This window comes from Phyllostomus hastatus, unplaced genomic scaffold (assembly GCF_019186645.2).
Source record: "Phyllostomus hastatus isolate PE091 unplaced genomic scaffold, TTU_PhHast_1.1 phas_contig_1162, whole genome shotgun sequence".
Lineage (NCBI taxonomy): Eukaryota > Metazoa > Chordata > Mammalia > Chiroptera > Phyllostomidae > Phyllostomus > Phyllostomus hastatus.
In genome coordinates, this window is record NW_025333537.1 from 12,049,275 (window position 1) to 12,067,457 (window position 18,183).

The following is an 18,183-nucleotide window of genomic DNA, read 5'->3' on the forward strand; positions in this document are numbered from 1 at the left end:
AAAAAAAAATTATTATTATTTATTAACTTTAAAAGGTTGAGACCCCACCAGGTCAGGGAGAGCTTGCGGAGGACGGGAGCGGGGAGACTAAGCGACCTAAAACCGGTCGCGACTGCTCCTGCCGGGTCGTTGGCGGGTCCCTGTCTCCGGGGGCGGGGCCAGGCGTGGGTAGGGCGGTCGCGTCTCTGCGCGCGGGGCGGGGCAGGTGGCGCATTGGCGGCGACGGGCAACGGCGCTGCACGCGGTGCTCTAGCGCGCCTACGCGGTCCCCGCCGGAGTCGCGGCGTCCCTCCGTGCGGCCCTCACCTTTCTTCCTGTCCTCGCATCGCTCCGGCCCCAGGATGGGCGCGCGCGCCTCGGGCTGGCCCCGGGCCCGGGCCGGGCTGTTGCTACTGCTGCCGCTGCTGCTCGGGATGCTGGCCCCGGGCGCGCAGGGGGCGAGGGGCCGCGGCGGCACGGAGAAGAACAGCTACCGCCGCACCGTCAACACCTTCTCTCAGAGCGTCAGCAGCCTGTTCGGCGAGGACAATGTGCGCGTTGCTCAGAAGGTGGGCTCTGGGCCAGCACCCGCGGTCACCTTGCCCCGGCCGCCGCGCACCTGGCGCCGGGGCTGGCCTGGGCCGTACGCGGCCTCCGGTGCGTGGGGTGGGGGGTATCAGGGACAGGGGTGCTTGGGACAGGGGTGCTCAGCCTGCACCCGTGAGCCTGCCCGGCCAGTGTCGGGTCTGGCGGCGGGTTCCGGCGCGGGGCCTGGGCGCAGGGCCTCGGGGCGCCTCCTGCTCCACGTCGCCCTTCTCCTTGGACCTTGCCCCGTAGGGCGCCGCTGCCAGGGCCTCTCCGGGGCTGCGCTGACGCCGGCCGCGCCTCTCATTCATTCATTCTACACGTTTGAATGAGCACCTACTGTGAGCCAGGCACCATGCTGGCTACCCCAGGGGCGCCCTGCCCCCGTGCGCCTCTTCCCACGCTGTTCCCAGCCACCCCAGGTCTCCTCTAGACTCGCACCTCCCCTGGGCTCCTGTAGCCCTCTCTTTTTGTCATTTGAAGATATTTATGCTTTTTTTTCTTTACAAGAAAAATGGAGAGAAGCGGGCTGTTCTGTTGCTTTGGACGCCTGGCACTGTAACCCCCCGAGTGCCTACTGTGTGGGGGGCCTTTCACTCGGAGCCGGTCGTTCCCTGTGGAGCTGTTTAGGAGCCTGCAGCCCCTGGAATGGTGTGGAGAGCTCCGGAGCAGCTCAGGGAGAATGCCGGCTCCCCCTGGGTCACAGCTTTGTCCTTGGAGCTGGGTGGGATGGGCCCGCCATTGGGGCCAGAGTTCACCAGTAGTTCTCCAAAAGAGGAAGTGAATGGGGACGGTTGCCTGTGGTGTATGGTTCCTTTGCCACCCTGCTGTTAATTCCTTTGTCTGCGCTAGCTCTGGGGCTTCGGAATGGAGAGAAGTTTGGGTTCAAGTTCAGGCCCTGCCACTTGCAGACTGTTTGGCTTCAGGCAAGTGTCTGAGTTTCTTCCTCCTGTTAAGTGGGGTTGCTCATGTCCCTTCCGCTGCGAATTCGTGGTGGTGGGTGGTCAGTACTTTCCTGGCCCAGAGCAATGGCTGAATTGGTGTCAGCTGCTATTAGGTATAGTTTAGCCAGGGTACAAGCCAACATTGTTTAACCGGGCTGGAAGGGCTTTCAGGGTTAAAAAAAAAGTTTTCTGGTACTTGAGATTTGTGGGGGGAGAACGATGAAACCCCAATCAGACTGGCCAGACATCCTCCTTGGGCGAAAGGAAAGACGGGCTAATGTGTTAGGAAGACTGACTTCTGACCCTCCTCTCCCGAGCGTTTGTGGAGGCCGGGTGGTGCGGGTGGGGGTGGTGGTTCTGGAGCAAGTGAGCTCTCTGTAGGGGGTCGGGGGGGAGCAGGGGTGGGGGGGCACCAGCAGACACCTGAGTGCAGACAGGCTGCCCTGGGTCTGCCTGGGCCTGAGGGGTGCGGACGAGGCCAGTCTGTGCCCTGGGCCTCTTGAAAGCAGAGAGCATTTGTCTTGGAGCAAAAAGAGTGTGACTTCTTCATGCAGGACGAGCAGCTGCAGCCTGTGTCTCAGCAGACGGTTCTTTGGGAGAACCTGAGGCCCTCGGCTGTGAAACACAAAACATTGACGCGAGGGCTTCACCTCGGGGCCGGCGTCAGTGAGGCAGCTGTGGCTGGCGAGGGCTCCGAGAGGCTCGAGGTCAGACCCTTTCTCCGGTCAGCCGGGCTTCGAGCCTCTGACGGAGGTGATTGTAACGCTGACTCTGCTGCCTGATTGAAATGTGCTGAGTGCTTGCATTAGTCGAGTAACTCAGTCCTGAGAACAGTCCTAGGAGGTAGATGCTGTCACTGTGTCTAATTTACAGGTGGGGAAACCGAGGCACAGGGTAGTGAAGGGACTGGCTGCAGATGAGGCTGAGTGGTAGAACCGGGATTTGAACCCAGGCAGCGTGGGTCTGGCGCCCACGGTCTCCTGCCTCGGGACCTTTCCCGGTGTCTCCAGTCCGGGCAGTTTCTAGAACCAGGCTGACCTGACTTATCTTCCTTCCTGCCGAGTGTGGCCCAGACCAGCCAGGCTTGTGGGGGCTCGTCTCCTTAATCCTAAGGAGAGGAAACCCGGGCTGGCTGGCAGCTGTGGTTCCCGGCGGGCCGTGGAGGTGGAGGGTGTTTGAAGCAGCACCCCATTCGCCAGCCTGGGACTTGCCTACGCACGGGCCTTGCTGACCGGCAGACATGGACCGGGACCCCGGCTCTGCTTCTCACCGACCTTGGCCACTCGCTTGACCTCTGGGTCGCCCGTGTGTGCAGGAGACAGGTGACTTGGGGGCTGAACGTGATCGGCCAGGATGAGGGGTACCAGGCGCCGAGTGGGCCTCCAGCGAATGGTAGAAGGTGTTTGTACAGGGAAGGGGTTCGTCTGGCAGCAGTGACACGGTCGTTCATGCATTTAAAAAGTCCTGAGCGCCTCGGACACGAGCGTTCACAAAAGCACCTTTCACGTTAGCCGGAAGGTGGAAAACCGCCCGGATGCCTGTCGGCTGACGGACGGGTAAACAAACAGTGGTCCGGTCACGTGGGGGGGCCGGTTCAGCCACGGACAGGAATGAAGTCCGGCTGCACAGGCGAGCCTTGGGGACGAACAGCAAGACCCAAAGGTCACGTGCCGTGCGATCCCGTCTACGTGAGACGCCCAGAACAGGGGACCCGAAGACATGGAAAGCGGATAGGCGGCTGCTAAAGTTGGGGGGGGGCAGCTGGGGGAGTGGCTGCTCGTGGGAGACAGAGCTTCCTTCTGGGGGATGGAGATGTTCTGGAACCAGACGACCAGAGGCGACAGTCGCAGACATGGTGACCGTCCTTCCTGCCAGTGGACCGTGCGCTTTGCGGCGGTTAAAAGAGCCCCCGCTCCGTGGAGCGCACGGCGGGTGCAGCGTCCCCTCCGGAGGAGCCCCCAGGGACCGGGGTGTGCACGGGCAGCGGTGACAGGACGTGGTGATGTCAGAGCACTGGGTGTCGGTGAGCAGAAAGAACGGGGTGCTGTAGCAGGCGCAGTGGGCGGCCCTAGCCCACGGCTGGCACCCCTGTTCCTCAGAGGAGGGACCCGAGGCACAGAGGGGCGGCGCTCCTAGGACCTGGAGTTCGGCTACTTGGTGGCGGGGAGCTCTGAGCGTCCACACTCACACCCCCCCCCCCCCGTGGGACTGGCAGTAACCGCAGAGGCGTGGCCGGGGGAGTGAGCTGCGGGAGAAGTGCCAGGGGCCGAGGGGACAGCATGAGCAAAGGCCCTGCGGTGGGAGGGGGCTCGGAGCCTGGGAGGGCCAGGGAGGCGTGGCTTCGATCCGCCTGGTGAGCCAGGGACGTGATATTGTCCTGACTGCGGGTGGTGCGGGGGTGGGCACCAGGCTTACGGGGGTGGGGGCTGCTTCACAAGGTTTATAGACATCTAATTTCTAGGCCGTGCACCTGACGCTGACATGCACTGTAATACCAACTGTAACTGAAAAATAAGTAAGTAAAAATAAAAAGGAGAGATCAGGCAGAGGAAGGCAGAGGCTTTGACAGAGGGTGAGCAGAGGGTTCTGGGAGCACCCAGACCGGGAGCGAGGCAGCCGTGCTGAGGGGCGGCTCCTGTCTCCCGTGGGTGCATTGCTTATTCTGCCGGAGGGACTTTAGCCCAGATTTTGCTCAGTTCTCGGCCCACCGACAATTGGTCCCAGCTCATCAGTGCCCTGGGCTCCTCGGCCGCTCACGGTGGCCGGCGGCTGCGGTGGCAGCCGTGGTGGTTCTGTTTTCCCGCTGGCGTGTCGACCGTGAACTTGGGAGAGGGCAGCGCTGGCCGAGTGAATAACGACCTTCCTCTTGTTTCTGCAGTTCTTGACCAGGCTGACCGAGAGGTTCGTGCTGGGTGTGGATATATTTTTGGACACCGTGTGGAAAGTGTGGACAGAGATCTTGGATGTTTTGGGACTTGACGGTAGGTATCGGTCTGGGCGGGGGTCCTTCAAGGCACTGTTTTATTCCGGTGGTTTCTTCAGGTGGGCCGGGTACCCACAGTGGGTGGTCGAGACGCGCCTTGCGGGGGGCAGCGCGGGTCGGAATAAACACCTGTTGTGGTAGTTGCTTACGTGGAAGGTCCGTCGGAGCTGAGACTCACAGGTGCCACTCAGGATGAGGTGCCAGGGGCAGCGTCTCGGTGTCTGTCTCCGGGCCAACTGCGTGGAGTGGGGGTGGGTCCTCTGGTGTCCGTACCGAACTGCTCCAGTCCCGTAAGCAGGAGGGGGTTTAATTCAGAGAGTGAGGCGCTCACGGAGTCATCAGAAGGTCCGAGGGAGTGGCGTGTGACCCCCGGGCCCAGCCGACTTGCTCTGCTCTGGATGCCGGAGGCTGCTGCTGGGACCGTGGACATCAAGGACATGGCCCGGGTCCAGGCTACTGCCGGTCCCTCCAGGGAGTCTGGAGGCGTGTCGGGGTCCCCAAGGCCACCTCCCCCCCCACCCAGGCTCGGTGACTCCCCGGGAAGGCTCCCAGGGCCCAGCGTGGGGTCATAGTCATGTCTGGTATATACGCCAGTGAGAGGACACGGAGCAAAATCCACGAAGGGAAGAGGCACGAGAGATGAAGTCTGGAGGGGACCAGGCTGCAGCTTCCGGAGCTTTCCCGGGGGAGTCGCCCAGGACACACTTAGTTCCCCAGCGATGAGCTGTGACACTACCTGCGTGAAGTGTCACCTACCAGGGAAGCCCACTAGAGACTCAGGGTGTTATCTCGGGCAGGTCACGTGCACCCCCTCTGCCTGGCTCCCTGACACCACACCGTCTGGGCAAACGGCCCCGCACGGAGAGCCCCTGTCCTCGGGGAGGGGGGGCCCTTTCTCCGACATCGCACCGCCGGGCAGCAAACTCCAATCTCCTCGGACGCTGGCCGGCCGCCCCACAGACGGAGCTCGGTTCTGACGTGACCCCCTGGAGACGCGTCAGCTCCCACGGGCTGGGGGCTCTGTCCTGCGAGACGGCCCCACTGCCAGGGCGTCCCAGGCTTCTGACAGACGCCCCCTGCGGTTCGGGGGGTCCCACGACGCCCTCCTCCGCTCCGATGACTTTGCTGGGTCATCCCACGGAACTCAGGAGACGCGTTTACTCACGAGGTTACCAACTTATTGCAAGACCTAACCCAGGAGCAGCCCGATGGAAGAGACGCAGGGGGCAGGGTCCGGGAGAGGGGCTCGGAACTTCCGCTCTCTGAGTTCACGGCCCCGGAAGGCCCCCCGAAGCCCCTGCATCACGTGGGCACCATTGAGGAAATCACCTGCCTGGCCGTGGGGGACCGGACCGATCCGACCTGCAGCCCCTCTCCCCTCCCCTCCCCTCCCCTCCCCTCCCCTCCCCGAAAACGGCGGGAGAGGGGATGGACCGGTCCCGCCCTCCAACCACAGGGCGTTTCCCCTGGCAACCAGCGCCACCTTTAGGGGCTTCTGAAAGCCGCCTCGTTAAGAAACGCAGGTGTGGTCGAAAGGAACCCCGTGTGAATTATCAGGACAATTTTATTGTTGTTATCCCTGGGGACATAAATGCCCTGGGCTCTAGGAACCCTGTGCCAGAAACAGGGACAAAGCTCAAATACATATTTCTTGTCGTGAACCACGGCGCTCTGGAAATCCAAGTTCACAGACCCGAGCCAAGGCTGGTGTTGCCAGCGGGCCTTGCTGGAGAGGGCGGCCTTGGCCGGCGGGCTGACTCTCCCCGAGCACCTCCTAGTGCGGTTTCTCCCCGGGCTGTTTGTGGTCCCTTCTTGGCCAATCAGCCAGGGTGGTTTTTTTAATTACTATTTTTATTGCATAGAGTAATTAAACAAAAAACCATAAATCAGGTCAAGTCCCTCTCCTAAACTGCCCAGTGACTTCCGGTTGCACTTGGAATTGACACAGGGGTTGTGTGAGGACTGTACGCTCCAAGGATCTCCTCAGCCTCTGCCTCTGCCCTGTTCTTGGACGTGTCTTGGCCTTCACACCTTCCGGGAGTCCCTTTAGGTGTTTTCTGCCAGGAGCGATTCCCCAGCCCTTTGTCTGCTCAGCTGTTTCCATCTTTGGGCCTGTTGTACATGACACCTCCTCCAAGGGGTCCACCCTGATTACCCCAAGTAAAGCCACCACATCTGTTCTCACACTGTCCCTTTGTTCTCTTTATGGCAGCAGCCCCCAGCCTTTTTGGGCACCAGTGACTGGTTTTTCCGCAGTGGGGGATGGAGAGGCAGGAGGCAGGGCTCAGGCAAACTTCCCTTTCGGCCCAGTTCCTAACACGCCCAGGGCCCACACTGGTCCGTGGCCTGGGGGCCTGGGGACCACTGCTTTGTGGCACTGGTCCGCTGTAACCTCCCGAGTGTGCTGCAGGGGGTGCGGTCTCCTCTCTGGAATCCCAGCTCCAGAGACTGCGGTCTTGCCCGGCTCCTCCAGCTGCACCCTCCGCCCCGACTCTGCCCCGGCACTGAGGGGCCTGGCGTTGACTGCCGCTGGAGGACTGCCGCCTGCCGCTGCGCTGCAGGTGTGGTGAACCGTGTCCTTCCAGAAAGGCCCTGCCTCGGTGCAGGCGGCCTCCCCCGGGGACGGGGTCTTGGTGGGTGCGGTCAGGTTAAGATGCCGCCGTCCGGATCGGGGTGGGTCCCAAACCCGGCGCCTGCTGTTGTTATCAGAAGAGGGGCATCTAGATGCAGAAACACCAAGAAACACCCGGAGAAGACAGCCTTGCGACCACAGAGGCAGAGCCTGCAGGGACGTGGCCACCGCGTCACTCCAGAGGCTGAACAACACGAGGCAGGGCCTCCCCTGGAGCCTGCAGTGGGAGCCCCGCCCCGCCCCGACCTTGACCCAGAGCGGGGAGAGAAATCACTCTGTTTCAAGCCACCGGGAGCTGTTGTTTGTTACAGCAGCCCCAGGAAACCGATACAGCTCTGTCCCTGCAGAGTCCCTCGGAGGCGTCCTGCTGGCCTCCGACACCCCCGCCTGACCCGGGCTGGAGGTGGAGCCCGAAGCCCCGGGTCACACCTGCTGTCGTTCCCCTCAGCCGCTTGGAACCACCTGCAGCCTTGAACCGCTGAGTTCGACCTCCGAGGGGCCCTGAGGCTGATGGGGTCGCCTCGCTGCTCGGGCACAGAGTCTGAGGTGTTGACGCAGCCCTTTGAGAGGAGGCTGTGTGCCCTGCAGCCCCTGGGGCTGCCGCCGGCGCCCCCCTGGGACTGAGGCTGAGCCAACGCATAACCCAGATGCAGCAACTGTGTGCAATCCCGCTCGGAACCCGCGCTCCCCGCCTGCCCGGAGCGCTCAGCTGTCGGCATGTCCCCCCCGAGCCCTGAGTCTGCAGAGACAAACCTGGTTGCAAGGAATTGCGTGCCGCTCGGGCCAAAAAAATACGGAGGGGAGACGGCCGTCCACGTGTCTGGACGGGGCCAGAATCGGAGACGTCTCGCAGCGGGGCCACGCGGCAGTGGACGCCCACCTTGGTCCACACTGGGGAGGGGAGACCCCGGTGTCACGGTGTCTTCCCTTTCACCTGGCGCACCGGCTTCACAGCATCCGAAGGCCTTTGCGATTTGTGTCTTGGGCTTAGAAGTTCAAGTGTGCACAAGGCTCGACAGGAAATGCTCCCGGGTTGAACGGTCTGGTACAGTCCTTCCGTGGGCACGGTCCCCTAGCTTCCTCCTTCAGAACGTTCCAGGTGTTGTCACCACGGAGACGTCTTAGCCCAGGGCGGTCTGACAGGAATAGGCAGCCAGCCACCTATGCCAGGTGACATGTCCTCGTCACACTGAGAAAGGAAACTGGTGAAATGAATTTTAATAAGATATTGCCGTGACCACGATCCAAAACATTGTCCTCTCCACCTGTCATCAACGTGGAAAATGACGACTGAGGCGTCCTGCATTGTGGGGGTGTCCGGTCTTCGGGATCCAGTCTGTCTTGGACATGGCGCGTCTCGCTGGGACTGGCAGTGTGCGTGGTGGGCCACGGGGCCAGCGGCCGCTCTGACGCACAGCCTTGGCCAGGGAGGCCGTCGGCTCCAGTGCTGCCCTGCCCTAGCGGGGGACTCTGGACGAGCCACTGTGGGCCCGGGTCCCCGTGTGGGAAACGCTGTGCGTCTCATCAGCAGGTCGTGAGCACTGGGGACAATGTGTGCAGGGCTGTCAGAACGGCGCCTGGCCCACGGCAAACGGCTAGGAAACTCACAAAGGCTTACGCAGGGGCCCCTGTCCACAAAGGACATCTCCAGCGGTTCCAGGAGCCGCCCAGTCTCGATTCTCTCTGCGGAGGGCGCTGCCTGTGCCTGGCGGTGCCTGGCACAGCCTTCCCCTACACCGCCCACGGGGACTCGGCGGTCATGCGCACAGTGACGTGAGCCTCGGGCCAGACGGAGAAGCAAGCCCGCCCCGAAAACGTCCACTTGTCTTTGAGTGGCACGTGCTGTGGGTTGGACTGTGTTCCCCTCAAAGTCACATGTTCAAGCTCCGACTCCCAGGACCTCAGAAGGTGACCTGGTTTGGAAACGGGCTCGCTGCCGATGTCAGCAGTTAAAAATGAGGTCACACTGGGGTAGGGAGGGCCCTACTCCAGGATGCCTGGTGGCCTCGAGAGAAGGGGACATTGGGACCCAGAGACACGGGACGAAGGTGAAGGCGGAGACCAGAGTGAGAGCCACTGGGAGTCGGGAATGCCCAAGATCGCCAGCAAAGCCCCAGGGGCTAGGGGAGGCCGGGACCGGAGTTCCCCCCAGAGCCACAGGAGGGTTCTGCTTAACTTTGCCATGAGCCCCCATCTTGGAAAAAATTGCCTGTTTAGAGAAAAACGTTGAAGAAAGTCACGTCAGTTTCTCCTGTGGTGAATGTCAGGAGATGGACGGAACACGGGCGAACAAAAGCTCGCGGGAGTCCTGAGACCGAAGGGCCGGGCTGCGCCTCACCTTCCGCAGGCGTTCCGTGTGAGGCTCAGGTCCGAAGCCAAAACCGCTTCAGTCAAAGCGCTGCCGAAACCTCCGCGGGGGGCCCCACGAGGGCGCGCGTCACCGCGGCTGTCGGGGACCCTGCCTGGGTGGCCCCGGGTGCCGTCAGCCCCGGAGGAGGCTGCTGTTCGCGAGCTTATGCTCAACCCTCTGACCACACGTGGGGTTGCGGGGAGGGGAGGAGACGGTCACCCTGCAGACGCTTTTAGGGGCTCGGAAAGCCCCAGGCTGCAGCCTTCCTGTCTGGGGCTTGCTCTGCGTGCACGCTTGGCCGCTCCGCGTCGTCACGTCCCGCGTCAGCCGGGGCCCCGCTCCTCCCTCTCGCGCACGGAGCGGGTTGTACCTCGGCCTCAGATCTCAAAGCGAGAGCCTCAGAGCAGCAGCCGCGGCAGCAGCAGCCGCAGCGTCCCCAGGAACTTGCTGACCCCGGCGTGTACGGTCCACCGGTACTGGATGAGGGAGCCAAGACAGCGCCCTGGAAGAAAGACAGTCTTCGGTCAGCGGTGCCGGGGACCTCGGATACTCCCACGTTAAAGGGACGAGACCGGGCCGCCCTCGGACGCCACTCACAAACTCCCTTGGAGTGGACTGGGGACTTGAGCGTGAGACTGGAAGCCGCAAAACGTCCAGAGGAAAACCTACGTGGCACACTCCTTGGCGTCAGTCTTGGTGATGATTTGGGGGATTTGACATCAAACGCAAAAATAAATAATCCGGATCCAACGCCAAAGCTTCTGCACGGGTGAAGAAGTGAGCGACAAAATGAAAAGAACCTCCGACATGGGGAAAAGGTGTTTGCGCACCATTCTAAAATACATAAAGCACTCGTACTACTCAGTAGCAAAAAAACCTCCAAGTAATCCTGCCCTGGCTGGTGTGGCTCAGTGGACTGAGCACCAGCCTGCAAACCAAAGGGTCTCAGGTTCGATTCCCAGTCAGGGCACATGCCTGGGTTGCAGGCCAGGTTCCCAGTATGGGGCGTATCCTGCCATATGGGGTGTATGTTGATGTTTCTCTCCCTCTCTTTCTCTCTCCCTTCTCCTCTCTAAAAATAAATTAAAAATCTTAAAACACAACAACAACAAGTAATCCTATTAAAAAATGGGCTCTGGACCGCAATAGACATTTTTGCAAAGAAGACAGTGAACGGCAAACAGGTGCACGAAAAGCGCTGATTGGTGCCCCTGGACTGCAAGGAAGTCCGATCAGAACTCGCACCTGTCAGAACGGCGCTTTCCAAAGAGACAGGGAGGCAGGAGAACCCCCATCCTCGGTGGTCGGGAATGTGAGTTGGTGCAGCCACTGTGGAAAACAGCGTGGAGCTTCCTCAAGAAGTTACACACGGATCTGCCACGTGACCCAGCCATTCCGCCTCTGGCTCTGTGTCCAGGGGAAACGAGGACACCCCGTCTAAGAGGCACCTGCACCCCGCGTTCGTTGCAGCGTGGTCACCAGCAGCCCAGACGTGGAAACGGCCTCAGCGTCCATCAGTGAAGCTGTGGTGGCTACGCGGTGGGGTAGTACTCCGCCATCACATGAAGGGACTCTGCCGTTTCTGGCCACATGGATGGGCCCTGAGGGCGTCGTGCTGGGCGAGACGGTGCAGACAGAGACAAGTGCTGTGTGATCTCACGTACATGTGCAATCTGGAGGGGGGGCGGGGGGCCATCCCACACCCACAGGAGAAGAGATCAGATGTGCGCCTACCAGAGGCTGGTGAGGCGGATGGGGGTTGGACGGAGGTGGCCGCAAGGAACAGCGTGCGGCCCTCGGCAAATAAGTACTCGGATGTCGGGTGCAACGTCACGGCCACGGCCAGCCGAGCTGCAGGCTGTGCGGAGAGGCCGTGACAAGAGCACTAGACCCTAAGAGTTCTCAGGATGGCAGACAGTTTTTCCCTCTTTTGTATCTATGTGAGGTGGTGGGTGTTAATTAAGCGCACGCGGTGACCCTGTCGCAGTGGGTGTGAGTCATCGTGCTGTCACCATAAACATATGTGGCGCCATAGGTTAGTTATATCTCAATACAGCGGGGCGGGGGGGCCACGCTGAAGTATGGAGTGTTCACCTTTCAATGGGTGGGTAAGAAAAGTACACGTGACTAGAGAGAGAATTGGGAAACCTAGCTGGTTTCCATAGGGGCACCGATTTTACTGCTCTTGTAACCTTTCTGTTTGAGTGTTTTCTGAAGTTGGGCACATGGAAGATGCAACTCCTCCATGTCACTCCATGCTTAGGATGGAACTTTGTGTGTGGGTACCAGTTACCATTAGGTGTGGCTGTGAGTAAGGAACCCCAAAATAGCCCTGGCTGGTGTACCTCAGTGGATTGAGCGTGGGCTGCGAACCAAAGCATCGCAGGTTCGATTGCCAGTCAGGGCACATGCCTGGGTTGTAGGCCACGGCCCCCAGCAACCACACATTGATGTTTCTCTCTCTCTCTCTCCCTCCCTTCTCTCTCTAAAAATAAATAAAGTTTTAAAAAAGGAAACCCCAAAATAATAGCAGCTTAAACAAGATGGAAGCTTATTTCTCTTGTGCAAAAGTTCACAGGTAGGTGGTTAGGCAGGTGGGAGGCTTTGTAGCCCGTCGTCCTCAGGACCGAGGCACCTTTCATCTCACTGCTCCCCAGTAGGTGACCGTTCTTCCCTCATGGCCCATGACAGCTGCTCCCATACCTGCCATCGCATCCACATCCCAGCAGGCAGAAGAAGAAGAGTAAAGAGCACAATCCTGCTACCTTTAAGAAAAACCCTCGAAGCTATCGCAGAAACGGGTCTGCTTCCCTCTCTCTTGACCACGGCTTAGTCATGTAGTGATGGAGGAGGAGACTGGGAAGTGCCTTCATCCTGGGCAGCGTGTGTCCCGCCTGACGGTGGGCACTGGTTGCTGCGGAGGGCAGGAGGGGAGGAAACGGAAGGGCAGTTTGCAGGCTCTGCCCTGCTGTGGTGGACGACCTACACCCATCGGGCAGGCAGTCTGAAAGGCTGACCCTGTCCTCTCCCGGGCCTTAGCGCGGAGGTCCGAGGGGCAGCTCAGTTCCTGGGGCTGTCGCGAGGGCCCAGCAGGTGTGCTGGGCTGCCCAAGCCCGGCCTGCACAGAAACCCGACTCCCTGTAACCGGCCACTGTCCCCCTTTCCTCTCTCCTGCAGTCTCGAACATGTCGCAGTATTTCAACCCCGCCTCGGTGGCCAGCAGCCCCGCCCGCGCCATCATTCTGGTCGGCGTCATCCTCCTGGCCTACTGGTTCCTGTCCCTGACCTTGGGCTTCACCTTCAGCGTCCTGCACGCCGTGTTCGGCCGCTTCTTCTGGATCGTGCGCGTCCTCCTGTTCTCCATGTCCTGCGTGTACATCCTGCACAAGTACGAGGGGGAGCCGGAGGGCGCGGTGCTGCCGCTGTGCTTCGTGGTGGCCGTCTACTTCATGACCGGGCCCGTGGGCTGCTACTGGCGGGGCGGCCCCGGCGGCCCCAGCGTGGAGGAGAAGCTGGAGCACCTGGAGAACCAGGTCCGGGTCCTCAACATCCGCCTCAGCCGCGTGCTGGAGAGTCTCGACCGCGCCAACAGCAAGTGACAACCAGCCAGCCGGCCGGGTCCCCTCGCCCCGGCGCCCCCTCTCCGGAAACAGAAGAAGAGGAGGAAGAAAAGGACGGCGAACCCCAAACAATCTTAATAAACGTTCCTGGGCAAGAGAGAGGGGCGCTCTGTGAGGGTGTTTCCGGCCACGCGCGGACTCTCAGGACGCATTCCGAGAGCGAGGACCCGCTCCGCGACGTGGAGCCACCTGCCAGGTGTTGTGAGTGGGAGAGATATTTTTTACACAAAGGAGATAACCCTATTAGCTGTACAGTCAGAGAAGTTTATCTGCATAGAGCATAAAGTTAATTTTTTCAAGCATTTAAATACATCTTTTGTAAGGTTTTTTAATAAAGGCAGACCTGAGTCGAGTTTCTTAAACCTTTACGTAGAGGGGGAAGGACGTGCTGATTCGACGCTTTAGTGGAGTTACGTGTCTGTGTCCGCGGGGGGGGGGGTGTCGGGGGCAGGGTCCGTGTGCATCGTCTTCACGTCCCTGCAAGGTGAGTGCGTGTGTCAATGTTATTTTGGGCTGATGGCGACCGAGCGGATGAACGCTGTCGCTTCTGAGTGTAGGCAGCTGGGCTGCAGGATGAAACCGAGCGTCTCTCGGGGCGTAGGGACCCCGGCCAGGCCCCCACCGATGACGTTTCCAAGGGAAGAAATCCTTATTTGTAGAAATCTTGCTAAGGGTTCCCCGTCCCCTTCTGTGCTTGGCTGCATGGTAAGCTCCACCTGTGATAAAGGAAGAACTCCAGGGCCGGGAAAAGAAACGTCCTCAGGCGTGATGTCCCGGGGATCTCGCGGCTGCGCTCGCCTCGCCGCCTGCCGCCTGGGTCTGTGTGGGGAGGACTTGTTGGGGCTCTCCGGGGCTCTTTTGCTTAGTTGCTGCCTTTCGGCGTCGGGTGGCTCAGGACCTTGGAGGGAAGACGAACCGGGGCGGGTGATAACACTTGCAGGCCCAGCGCGGCTTACAGAGCATCTCAGGAACTAGAAGCAGCAGATGCAAGCCTGGGAGGAGATGTGAATTGTTTCTCCTGAAATGTTTACGATACACCTGCTAGGGGCTTTCTGTCGGGGGTCTGTGGTGTCCGTGTCGTTTGCGGTGGTCTCCAGGGGGCAGAGAGAGGTCCAAGCAGGGCAGACAGCTGCGGGCACCTGCGTGGTGGGGGCGGGGGTGGGTGGGTTGGACGGCTGGGATCAGGGGCTGGTGGAAGTGCCCCCCCTGAGGACCCCCAGGCGTATTGGCATGCCCCAGAAAACAGGACACGGAAAGGAAGCCCAGCTGTTGCTGAACATAGTTTTGAAGGCTGCTGGGGATCCCCAGGGTCTCTGCAGCCCTCCCTGGCGCACCCCCGAGTCCCGGCAGCCCCTGCCCGAGCCCCCTCCCTGTCTGATCAGGCAGAACCAAGGCCTTGTGGTCCACGCTGCAGATAACTCAGCCCCTGCCAGCTCCAGTGCGGTGCTCCTGTGAGGTTTTAGCTGGAAAACGGAAGCAGGGGTTTCTGAGGGATAGTTAGGAAACGTCTCTTTTTAAGGTGCACAGCAAGGGTCCAGCACTCCTGCATTGGTCTCGCTCCTCGGGTTTGCCGGGGCAGGTGTGTGTCCCTGGGCACTTGCAGCCTGGGCTTTCCAGCTGCGGCTGCCCAGCCACTTTTGCCATTGAGATACTTGTCGGTGGACGTGTTCTAGCACTGAGTACAGACGACTCCCAGGGGGAAGGGGGGCGCCCGGGTCCTCCCGTTTCTGTGTGTGCATTCAGCTTGCTTAGGTACAAAACATGGCTTTGTGTATGCTGACTGGGGGACATTGGCACGTTCTGCACAGAACTTTTAAAGATATTATTCATTTATTTTTTGAGCAAGTGGAAGTGGGGGAGAGAGAGAGGGAGAGAAATATCAACATGTGGTTGCCTCTTGCACGCCCCCTACTGGGGACCTGGCCTGCAACCCAGGCATGTGCCCTGACTGGGAATCGAACCAGTGACAGTTTGATTCGCAGGCCTGTGCTTAGTCCACTGAGCTACACCAGCCAGGTCTGCAGAAAACTTTTAAGTCTTAAACTCTCTCTGGCCTGGGTGTAATGGTCACTCCATTCCCCGTCCCGCCCTCGCACCTGAACCCTGAAGGGCCCTGTGCTGGCCTCAGGTCCCGGTAAGAAAGCCGTTTTAGCTCTCAGAAAACCGAGGGAGCCCCCCCACCCCCCAGCCAGCCACCAGCATAACTGAAGATCGCGGCTGAGACTTCGTACCCTTCCTACCCCGCGGGCACTGGGTGGGGTCTGAAGGCCCTTTTACAGTCTGATGTGCTCCAGGGACGGGTGTCTGTCTGTCTTTGTCACGAGGGAGCCTCGCTTCAGTAGGGGGTCACTTCAGGGTAGGGCCTCGTCTGAGAGTCCGATGGAAATCCTCCATGGTAGGGCTGAGGACTCTTGCTTTTTAATGCAGAAACTTGACTTCTGTTTGGGCATATTCTTAACCCCCAGAGAGCTGGGTTTTATTTTTCTTTCTCCATTCCATGGAAGCATATAGGGTATTTGGCCTTCCCCGCCACACACTCCTCTTTCTTTTTTCCTCTCTTTTGTACGTGGAGAAATGTATTTTTGTACCATGATCTCATACCTTGAAGAGACCCTTTTTATATCTTCAGGGCTGTGGGATGTATCAGTGCAACACTCCAGTTCATGTGGTGTAGAAACATCCCGGCGAGATGACCGCGGATCTGTCCCAAGTGAGACTCAGTTTTCTAAACCATCAGTGTTAATTTCCCGATACTTCAGCATCACAGTAAACACCAAGAACAGAATCTAGTCCAGAAAAGGAAAGGACCAACTGTCTCCCAATCGCTGGATTTGTGTGGATGTTTGGGGACCGATGTTTAGAATGTTGTCTTACCTGACACTCGAGAAAAAGATGCTTTCGGGGCACAGAGCCTTCCCTAATCCCTTAAATACATTTCCTGACACCAGTCAGCATTCCCGGCCTCCTGGGGTCTCTGCTTCGTGTTTCAGGGGTACCCCGTGTCATTTCCAGGAAGGAACGTGCAGCAACAGAACTTGAAAGCTTGTCCTGTGAATTGTGCCAGGGTCTTAATTTATAAAGGTGACCACACCAGGTCACAAAGGGGTTAATGCCGTTGAAAGGTTTTTAATCCTCAGGTCCCTGAGGGCACAGCACGCCACGCAGGGCCACACACAGCCTGTCCCAGGCGGGGTGGGCAGGGAGAGGACCCCCGGGGGCTGCGCTGGCATCCACTGCTGGGTGCGCGTGTGGGTCAGGGTGTGTGTTTGGGAGGGTCACGACTTTTGGGCACCCACCAGGGCTGGCTTCAGGGGACCGCAGGGACTTTGGCTGTTCATCTGTCTCTGATTCAGCAGCCTTACCGAGAGATTAGGAGTGACGTGTCAGACAGCCAACACAGACTCTAAAAATCCTACATGGCTTCATTCCATGCTGCCTGCTGCTTAAGATGCTTTTGATGAATGACATCCATCTGCCTTAGGGGTTGGTGCCCGCCGCCTTCGTCCTGCTGGGGTTGGAAGTGGCCGACTCAATCAGAAACGCAGCCCTCGGCCGCCCGGCTGTCACCCGCCCCCACTTTATTATTATTATTATTTTTTACGATCACTATTCTGCAGAGTTTTTGTTTATGGCCGTCTGAGCAGTTGGACTTTTGCCCCTCACCTGTGAATAATGGAATTATGTATCTTTTGCAGGATCTAACGCAGTACCTTTAAAGTTAGTGTCAGGCACCCATCGGTACGATGTACAATATCTGAGACAGACAGGCTTTGGTCCTCATTCGAACTCTGCCCTCTTCTCTTCTGTGATGGCTTGCCGTGGGGCAGGTGCAGCAGGACCAGATTTCCCCCTGTGCCGGCATCTAAGCTGATTGTCACTTGCGTCACGTACTGAACACCTGTGGCAGCTAGGGACGTTCGTGACCATATGTTCCAATGTCTTTTTGCAGATTTAAAGGTTTTAGTGTTAATTGAATATCTGCATGTGTGTGGAACCTCTGAGTACTGTAAATTAAATTGATTCCTTGTGACAGTGACAGTCAGTGACCGACGCTCAGCTCAAAGTCGCTGAAGCAATCGCCCTCCTCCTCACCGGAAGTCGTACGTGTGAGGTCCGGCGCCCATTGTCAGCAGTGCACTCACGATTCGGTTCTGATTCTGTGTACCTGGTTATGAATCGGATATAGCATTTAATTTGACGCTTCACATAAATCCGTCCGATCTGAACACAGTGGTGTGTGTGTGTGTATACATGCGTGGTGTGCACAGTTCAGCCCCATGAGCTTTGAGAAACTGATTCTACAAATATCGTGTATAGACATAAATGTATAAGGCTTATTTTTTTAATTTAATCTTTTTTTTTGGCAAAGCGATACATTCCTGTTATTTATTGAATAACTGGCTTTGGTGATAATGTAGAGATCTTTGTAGACTGATTTCAGAACAGAATTAAAATACTGTGAAAATTACAGCTCAATAAATGTTTATTGTAATTTCGTTGTACGGACTCCCTAAATATATTTCATCACTTCCGGCCAAGCATATGTGGGGTTTTCCCAAAGCGGTCATGTAAGGGGGATTCTGTGAGTCTGCTCCCCCTCTGAGATGGTCGTACGACCCAAATAGCACATGGGATGTACTTACACTAAAAATGTGTTTGTTGTTTATCTGAAATTCAAATTTAACCAGGCATTCTGCTCTGGCTAGTGTGGCTCAGTTGGTTGGAGCACTGTCCCATAGTCAGAAAAGTCACGGGTTCGATTCCCGGTCAGGGCACATGCCTGAGTTGCAGGTTCGGTCCACAGTCCGGGGGTGGGGGGTGGTGTGCATGGAAGGCACACCATGTTTCTCGCCCTCTCCCTCAACCCCCTTCAGCTCTCTCTAAATCAGTGAGCATGTCCTTGGGTGAGGATGGAAAACAAAAATTTAACCAGGCATCCTGTATTTTTATATGCGGATTAGGGGCACCCCAGCAGGGCTTTGAGGACCACCCTTCCAGCCCCACCCGGAGCCAAGATTCTTGAGAGATAACTTTGTGTGTGCTAAAAATGGTTTTCCCAGCAACATTCAGGAACAAATGTAACAAGAGAA

General features: G+C 58.6%; 1 protein-coding gene across 1 annotated transcript; it reads left to right on the forward strand.

The window, feature by feature from the left end:
* The first annotated feature begins 203 nt into the window (after positions 1 to 203).
* LOC123821919 (BRI3 binding protein) lies at positions 204 to 17,585 on the forward strand. The gene is made up of 3 exons (XM_045843656.1): positions 204 to 548; positions 4,387 to 4,489; positions 12,651 to 17,585. The coding sequence occupies exons 1-3, from the start codon at positions 342 to 344 to the stop codon at positions 13,070 to 13,072; spliced, it is 732 nt and encodes a 243-aa protein (XP_045699612.1). The 5' UTR covers positions 204 to 341; the 3' UTR covers positions 13,073 to 17,585.
* Positions 17,586 to 18,183: the final 598 nt, after the last annotated feature.

Excerpts from the sequence above, each read along its gene's own strand:
- LOC123821919 (XM_045843656.1), top strand. The coding sequence starts at position 342 with ATGGGCGCGCGCGCCTCGGGCTGGCCCCGGGCCCGGGCCGGGCTGTTG. Across the intron at positions 549-4,386 it reads ATGTGCGCGTTGCTCAGAAG|TTCTTGACCAGGCTGACCGA; the intron begins GTGGGCTCTGGG and ends TTGTTTCTGCAG. Across the intron at positions 4,490-12,650 it reads GGATGTTTTGGGACTTGACG|TCTCGAACATGTCGCAGTAT; the intron begins GTAGGTATCGGT and ends TCTCTCCTGCAG.